Genomic DNA, 8,883 nt, shown 5'->3' on the forward strand with positions numbered 1-8,883 from the left:
CTCTTCGGCATCTTGTTAATAGGTTAGTGCCGGAAAATGCATAAATATGACATAAAGTATGTATAAAACATGTAGGTATCATCAATAAAGTAGCATGGAACATAAGAAATTATACATACGTTTGAGACGTATCAACATGCTGATGCCAATGCCGAACATGCATGCACGCTGATGTGGGCACGGCCACGCCGCCCCGCTATGCTGGACGCCACAGACCACCGCGAGGTCTTTCCCTTCGCCACCACACTCTTCTAGCACCCATCTATATACGCCAGAAAGGAGAGACACTAGTTTTCTCTACATTGCTCGCGTTCGTGTCCAACACGGTCAGTCAAAGTTTTGAGGTAGTCGTCGATGTCGTCGACCATTTCTTCTCTTCTTTGCATGGTTAAACGCGTCTAGTTCATATCTATCTAATGCGTCTGGTCTCGCCTCATGCAATTCTTTGTGGACGTCGATCTCATCTCGGCACCACGCAAGCCACCTCCTCCGTGCCATCGCTGTAGAGCTCCATTTAAAAATCTAATCCTACCCGTGTATTGCCCCTTGTATCAGTGTCATGGCCCCACTTGTCATTCGATATACCGAAGCCCCACTCGTTCGCGTTTTGGTCAGGTATACACCGATGATTACGGTCAAACAAAGATGGATGGTCTGACGTGTCTTTGCGGGCTCTACGTGGCCCCACTAGTCAGAAGATAACGGTCAACCGTCGGGCAACCGGCCATTACAGCACCTGCGATGGTTTCAGACAAGGTCTTGGGGAAAACTGAGAAAAAATTAAGGAGCTGGGGAAAACTGAGCACAACTAAGGAACCGATGGCACGAAAATAGAAAGCCCAATAATAAAATCCCCTCTCCCCCACGACCGTACTATCTCTCCCACGTTTCTCTCTAGTGGTTCTCTCGGCGAAAGCTTTAACGGGCAGTGGCGGGTGCGGTAGTGGGAATCGGATGAGGATCTATGAGTTGGAGCTTGGTCTTTCCTTCTAGGATACCATGCTGGTAAGTACACAATTGAGTTTTTAATTTCGATTTAATCGGGGCAATGTTGTTTTTCTTTCAGGTTCAACATTGAAGGAGTACCGGAGCACATCATAGACTTTGCTTGGAACGGGGAATACAACGACCTAACTATCGTCTGTAACTGCATTGACAAGCCTGTTGGATGCCGATACTTGGCATACGATTAAGAGCTAGGAAGATGACACCGTCCACATGTTCCTTGCGTGCAACTGCAAGGAAGAAAGCTAAGCGCGCCCACCATCGAGAACCTCCACAACCCACTAATAGGTTTTTTCCTACTAGTATGGCAGTAGAGTATTTTCACTGATCTAGTGAAATCAAAATTAATAGTAATTTCCAAAATCAGGAAACGACCATAATGAAAAATATTAATTTCACATAAATCAAAAGGCATTAATATTTTTATTTTGGAGTCGACCGTTGCAAAAGAGATATAGTTTAGCTACTTTATAGAAATAAATGGAAATATTAATATCTTTAATTTCTGATGGACCTTTTCGACAGAGACTTATTTCACTGATTTATTAAAATCAGAACAACCTGTATCTTTTAATTTCACAGATTTATTAAAATCAGGACAACCTGTATATTTTAATGACAGGTTGGACATATATTAATTTGGAATTGCCCATTGTGATGTAGTATATCTTTTGTGGTATAATAAAATTAAATGCAACATTAATTTTGCGATATCACATCGCGAGCGCAATAAAACAGACAATAATTGGGCTTGTGTAGCCCGCGCCGTTAGGCCGGGCTCGAGGCCCTATCTTCCGCCTAAAACGACTTTTAAAGACCAAAAAAATGTTGCATTGCTGATAGAAACATAGGAGTAATGATTTATTTGTTGGTTTCTTTAAGGTAATCTCAGATATTTTGGGCACAAAATAACAGTTTTTTATGACCAGGGACAGGCCTTGCATTGGGTTTAGAATGTGTAGGCCCAAGCCCGGCCCAACTTGAGGCCCGGCCTGGCCCGGCCCGTGTGCCCGGAGCAATGGGGACCATCCGTTTGCTCCCCCGCATACCGCACCCACGGTTTCCCGGACGCTGGTGCACCCCGCGCCCCGCTACCCCTATCTCGCCCTCCACGTGTGCATGCCCACGTCACTCTGCTCGCTCGCGCTACAAATACAACTGCCTGCCAGCGCCGACGAGGCGTGCAAGGTCAGATACAGACCTCAGCCTTCACAGTCCACTCGTGGTACCCAGCCAGCTCCACCCTCCTTCGCCTCATGGGCCGCTCCGCTCAGGGCGACGCCGCGACGGCTGAGGTGGCGAGGAAGCGCCAGCAGCAGGAGGACGCCGCCATCCTTCTCGTGCACCTCCTCATCAGCTGCGCCAACGCCATCCAGGCAGGCGACTACGCGGCGGCCACCAGCAACCTGGCCGCGGCGCGCACCGCCCTCGCGACGACGGTCTCCACGGCCGCGGGAATCGGCCGCGTCTTGAGCCACTTCGCCGCCGCGCTCGCCCAGCGCCTCATCCCGGCCCAGCACGGCGCCGCGCCCAACGCCGCCTCGTCGGCGGCGCACGCCTCCGAGCTGTACCGCCAGTTCTACGAGGCGGGGCCCTACCTCAAGTTCGCCCACTTCACGGCCAACCAGGCCATCCTGGAGGCGTGCGACGGCTGCGACCGCGTGCACGTGATCGACCTCGCCATCATGCAGGGCGTGCAGTGGCCGTCGCTCATCCAGGCCTTCTCCCTCCGCCCCGGCGGCCCGCCCGCCGTCCGCATCACCGGCATCGGACCCCCGCCCGCCGCCGACGGATCACGCAACGAGCTCCAGGACGTGGGCGTCCGGCTCGCCGAGCTTGCGCGCGCCTTGAACGTGCCCTTCTCCTTCAATGTTGTCACCGCGGACAGCCTCGACGCGCTCAAGCCGTGGATGTTCCAGATCGTGCCCGGGGAGGCCCTGGCCGTCAACTCCGTCTGCCAGCTTCACCGCCTCCTGGTGGACCAGGACGCCGCGTCGACCTCCCTCCCCTCGCCCATCGACGCCGTCCTCGGCTGGGTCACCGCACTGCAGCCCAGGGTGTTCACGGTCGTCGAGCAGGAGGCGGACCACAACAAGCCGACGCTAGTGGAGCGGTTCGTCAACGCGCTCTTCTACTACGCCGCCGTGTTCGACTCCATGGAGGCGCTGTCCGCTCAACGCCTCGCCCTCACGGGCCGCCCCGCCGCCGGCGGCCTCGGGGCGGAGGCGTACCTCCAGCGGGAGATCTTCAACATCGTGTGCAGCGAGGGCAGCGGCCGCGTCGAGCGCCACGAGCCGCTGGTCCTCTGGCATGCCCGGTTCTGGCGCGCCGGGATGTGGCAGATGCCGGTCGGCCCGAGCGCGCTCGGGCAGGCCACCGCGCTGCTCCGCACGTTCTCGGGCGCCGGGTTCCGCGCGCACGAGTGCGGCGGCTGCCTCTCGCTCATGTGGCACGACCAGGCGCTCTTCACGTCGTCTGTGTGGCGCGCAGCGCCGCCAACGAACACCGCCGCCGGCGACAGCATCCTGGACAAGCAGGCTGACAACGGGAAGAGCAGCAGCGGGAGCAGCGACCACCACCAGGCTGCTGCCGCTCCCGGGGGAATAGCCATGAAGTGAGAGCAGCGCGCGAGAGAGAGAGATTTGAATAATTGGGTCGATTCGTCTGTTGGTGTTGGAGTCAGAGGGTGCATCACATCTGAATGATTGATGCATCGAGCATAGTCCGAGGTTTCGTCGTCAAAAAGTTAGTGTCCGAGGTTGATGCAGTCGTCAGGTCAAAATAACATGGGATTCAGATATCTCAAAACAAAGTATGTGTCCCTGTCAAATTCTTGGAGAGATGTTCCATTGTTTATCGTTCTTGGTCTTATGAAACAGTTTGTTTGATCAATTCGTGTAGACCTTCTTCTACTGTGTTCGATCCATCTGCACTTCTTCTTTACTGTGTTCCTTGGACAAGTACAGTATGTACTGTTGAGTTCATCTTGCACTTTTCTTGTCAGATCAAGGATGTCTTCACAGGCGGGCCTATCATGCTTGCTATCTGAACTGGAGGAGCTCTGGCAGTGCCGGGGTTTTTGGGGATTCTGCTCTACCCAGCGTGCAGAGATGCAGAGATCGACTTGTGTCAGATCAAGGCCTTTATGGGCCCTGTCATGCTGCTCCGTCCATTCTCTACGATGTGCATTGCCACAAGGACCTGCAGGTGATCGTATAGAGTCACCATCCATAGCATCAGAGGTTCAGCGGCAGGCACGGGGCACTTGACCTGAAACCGGTCGAGCTCAGTATATCTGCTAGGATCGACCCCACGAACCACGACCCAGATAGACACGCCGCCAGTGCCTATTTGTGTGGTGCCGGGCCCTTTGCGGCTTCTCTTCTCCGCAGCATGCAACCATCCCCACTGTAGAGACACGCTGTCCTGCACCGCCATCCATCCTGCATCAGCTCTAGGCCGATCACCTTTAAACAAACTGATTAATTAGACGGGTCAACCGTCGCAGAGCATTTTCTCTTTCCATAGAAAAAGAAACCATCCTGGAATGATTGCGGTGGAGCCATTACACTTGTACCAATAGGTGGCCAAGATGATGCATTCCCCCGTTTTTTTTTCGATAAAAGATGCTTTATTACTTCAAGAAGCAATTACATCCAGCCTCTGCATAACCAGGATGCACACAGCCGTTTGTTGTCTCAAGATGATGCATTCCCCCGTTTTGTTCGCATGCGTAGCGCTAGTGAGTCAGACTCGACTAAGTCTTTTCAAATCGATAACTTGACAAGTTTAACAAGTCAAGTACGAAATACTTACCACATTGGACCAATCATGTACTCATCTAAAACTGCTTGATATGAAGTTTATTTAAAGTATGATCCATATGTTCTATTTGGTTGCGCTATTGTGTCTATAATTTAGGTGCATTTGTCATTCATTTAAAAATGAATTGTTTATACTAGGTAACAAGCATAAAGAGCAAACTCAAGTTCATCAACTTGAGCCGAGTTTTAAGTTTTGTGCTCATTAAGTTAGATTGGGTTTGGTTGGGGAACCGTATTAGAGTGGAATGAGTTGGCTCCCCACCCAACTAAGAGTCATCCTTGTGTTTGGTTGGAGAGTGGATGGAAACAAAGTGTTTCCGCCGATAGGAATGTTCTTCTCAAATGTGAAATGTGCTCCTAACGCCAAATCAGATGGATCAACTGGTTCGGTCTGGAATCATGTGGCAGACGATACCGCATGATCTTAGATCTCACTGCTCATATTCACTCACTCCACAAAAAGATTCATTTTATCATGGACTGTACATGTTGGAACAAAGATTAACAAAAATTTACTATGTTCTATCAATGACCACAGCATTCATTCCCGCCTATTTCCGAACGTTTATTTGTAGACGCATTGCTTTGGATTATTGGGTCTTATATTTAGAATAATGTGAATGTTAAGAAGTCCTCACAAAGGTTTCCTATATGTTATGAAGTCTTTTTTTACTTCATCATAACTTACATTGATGCTAATTGCATGTTAGTTTTATTGATATAATTTTATGCACTTTATTGCATAAAAACTGTAGAAATAACTACAAAATATTAACACCTTAAACATGATCATATATATTAAGGTCATACCAATGTGCCATACTTGTAAATATTTACATTATTTCCGTATTTCTAGGGCTCATGTGAAAACTAAACTAGAAATGCTCGCGAAAATATTTTCTACATGGATGCCATAAATATAAGAAAACCATAGTTGAGTGTTTTCAATTACATGAATCTAGTAAAGAAAATTGCACCCTTCTCTGAAGTGCAAGACTATCAACTTTTGGGTATAATTAAGTAGATACTGCTAGAGTTCATGCGTTGTCAACAAATTAAGTAGATACTGCTAGAGTCCGTGCATTGGCAACAATAATTTATCGTAAATATCTCATTAGCTCTCATTTGTTTGTGATACTCATTTCTTGGTCAATTTTTTTATTTTTTTATTGATGGGTTTTAAGTTGTGATGGATACTTCGTATCAACAATCACACAGTCTAGAATATGCATGCATATTTAGAATTCGATTTTCGTCCATTTGTATAATATTTTTTATTCTTACATTGCTTTATCTACATAAGACTGATATGATCTGCTAAACTAAGTAAGTGCAAGTACTTATTTGTAAACTGAGTGTTTGAATCGTAGACACAAAAAAATGACCTACACGCCAAGATCGTGTAGGCTGACACGAGACATTGGTTATCAAACAAGCGGCGAGAGTGATTTACCCAGGTTCAGGGCCCTCGATGAGGTAAAACCCTTACGTCCTGCATGTCTGATCTTGATTATGAAAATATCGGGTTACAATGGGGTGCTGAAGGTTTCGGCTATGATCTCGTCGCGAGACTAAGTTCTATATGACCTAGTTCTAGACTTGTGGCGGCTAAGTTTACTAGGTTTGCGTGCGTCCCTCGGCAGCCCCTTGATACGTCTCCAACGTATCTATAATTTCTTTTGTTCCATGCTTGTTTTATGACAATACCTACATGTTTTGTTCACACTTTATATCGTTTTGATGCATTTTCCGGAACTAACCTATTAACGAGATGCCGTGGTGTCAGTTCCTGTTTTCTGCTGTTTTTGGTTTCAGAAATCCTAGTAAGGAAATATTCTCGGAATTGGACGAAATCAAGGCCCGCGATCTTATAGTTCGACGAAGCTTCCAGAACACCGAAGAGGGGCCAGAGGGGAGGCCCAGGGCCCCCACACATGGTGGCGGCGCGGCCAGAGGGGGGGCGCCCCCTGGTGTATGGGACCCCCAGACCCCTTCCGACTCCGACTCTTCGCCTATTTAAGCCCTGGTGACCTAAAACTTCGATACGAATAAGCCACGATACGGAAAACCTTCCAGAGCCACCGCCATCGTGAAGCCAAGATTCGGGGGATAGAACTCTCTGTTCCAGCACGCTGCTGGGACGGGGAAGTGCCCCCGGAAGGCATCTCCATCGACACCACCGCCATCTTCATCACCATCGCTGCTTCCATGATGAGGAGGGAGTAGTTCTCCCTCGAGGCTAAGGGCTGTACCGGTAGCTATGTGGTTAATCTCTCTCTCATGTACTTCAATACAATGATCTCATGAGCTGCCTTACATGATTGAGATTCATATGATGAGCTTTGTATCACTATTAATCTATGTGCTACTCTAGTGATGTTATTAAAGTAGTCTATTCCTCCTCCATGATGTAATGTTGACAGTGTGTGCATCATGTAGTACTTGGCATAGGTTATGATTGTAATCTCTTGTAGATTATGGAGTTAACTATTACTATGATAGTATTGATGTGATCTATTCCCCCTTTCATAGCCTGACGGTGACAGTGTGCATGCTATGTTAGTACTCGGTATAATTGCAATTGTCTATCATGCACTCTAAGGTTACTTAAATATGAACTCCGGCATTATGCTTACATGACTTGTTTATTTACAAGATTCCTTTTCATAGGAAGTGGGTTAGACTTAAATGTGTTTTGAACTTGCTTTTTGATGCTCTCTTTTGCTTCAACTCTTATTTCTTGCGAGAACGTCATTAAAATTACTGAGCCCATCTTAATGGCTATAAAGAAAGCACTTCTTGGGAGGTAACCCATGTTTTATTTTACTACAGCAATTTTTTGTCTTATATTTGAGTCTTGGAAGTTGTTACTACTGTAGCAACATCTCCTTATCTTTATTTTATTGCATTGTTGTGCCAAGTAAAGCCTTTGATAGTAGGATTGATACTAGATTTGGACTACTGTAGCAACATCTCCTTATCTTTATTTTATGTAGGGTTGATACTGCTACCCAGGACAGAGCTGTTGACGTGGGAGTTGTAGCTTCCTTGTGACGGTAAAGCACTCGTCCGTTGGGAACCCCAAGAGGAAGGTATGATGTGTACAGCAGCAAGTTTCCCTCAGTAAGAAACCAAGGTTTATCGAACCAGTAGGAGCCAAGAAGCACGTTGAAGGTTGTTGGTGACAGAGTGTAGTGCGGCGCAACACCAGGGATTCCGGCGCCAACGTGGAACCTGCACAACACAACCAAAGTACTTTGCCCCAACGAAACAGTGAGGTTGTCAATCTCACCGGCTTGCTGTAACAAAGGATTAGATGTATAGTGTGGATGATGATTGTTTGCAGAGAACAAGAAACAAGATTGCAAGAGATTGTATTCGATGTAAAAGAATGGACCGGGGTCCACAGTTCACTAGAGGTGTCTCTCCCATAAGAAATAGCATATTGGGTAAACAAATTACAGTTGGGCAATTGACAAATAGAGAGGGCATGACAATGCACATACATGACATGATGAGTATTGTGAGATTTAATTGGGCATTACGACAAAGTACATAGACCGCTATCCAGCATGCATCTATGCCTAAAAAGTCCACTTTCAGGTTATCATCCGAACCCCTTCCGGTATTAAGTTGCAAACAACAGACAATTGCATTAAGTATGGTGCGTAATGTAATCAATAACTATATCCTCGAACATAGCATCAATGTTTTATCTCTAGTGGCAACATCACATCCATAATCTTAGAGGTTGCTGTCACTCCCCCAGATTCACGGAGACATGAACCCACTATCGAGCATAAATACTCCCTCTTGGAGTTACAAGCAATGACTTGGCCAGAGCCTCTACTAGCAACGGAGAGCATGCAAGATCATAAACAACACATAGATAGATTGATAATCAACATAACATAGTATTATCTATTCATCGGATCCCAACAAACACACATGTAGCATTACAAATAGATGATCTTGATCATGATAGGCAGCTCACAAGATCAGACAATGAAGCACAATGGGGAGAAGACGACCATCTAGCTACTGCTATGGACCC

At 47.3% G+C, this 8,883-nt stretch overlaps 1 protein-coding gene across 1 annotated transcript; it reads left to right on the forward strand.

Moving 5' to 3' along the window:
* The first annotated feature begins 2,261 nt into the window (after positions 1-2,261).
* LOC127339995 (protein SLENDER RICE1-LIKE 2-like) lies at positions 2,262-3,799 on the forward strand. Its single transcript, XM_051365784.1, has one exon. It carries the CDS (start codon positions 2,262-2,264, stop codon positions 3,621-3,623), a length of 1,362 nt encoding a protein of 453 aa, XP_051221744.1. The 3' UTR covers positions 3,624-3,799.
* The last annotated feature ends 5,084 nt before the right edge of the window (positions 3,800-8,883 follow it).

Source organism: Lolium perenne, chromosome 1 (genome assembly GCF_019359855.2).
Source record: "Lolium perenne isolate Kyuss_39 chromosome 1, Kyuss_2.0, whole genome shotgun sequence".
In the NCBI taxonomy this organism is placed as follows: domain Eukaryota; kingdom Viridiplantae; phylum Streptophyta; class Magnoliopsida; order Poales; family Poaceae; genus Lolium; species Lolium perenne.

Bases quoted from the DNA above. Each gene is read 5' to 3' on its own strand.
- LOC127339995 (XM_051365784.1), top strand. From the start codon at position 2,262: ATGGGCCGCTCCGCTCAGGGCGACGCCGCGACGGCTGAGGTGGCGAGG.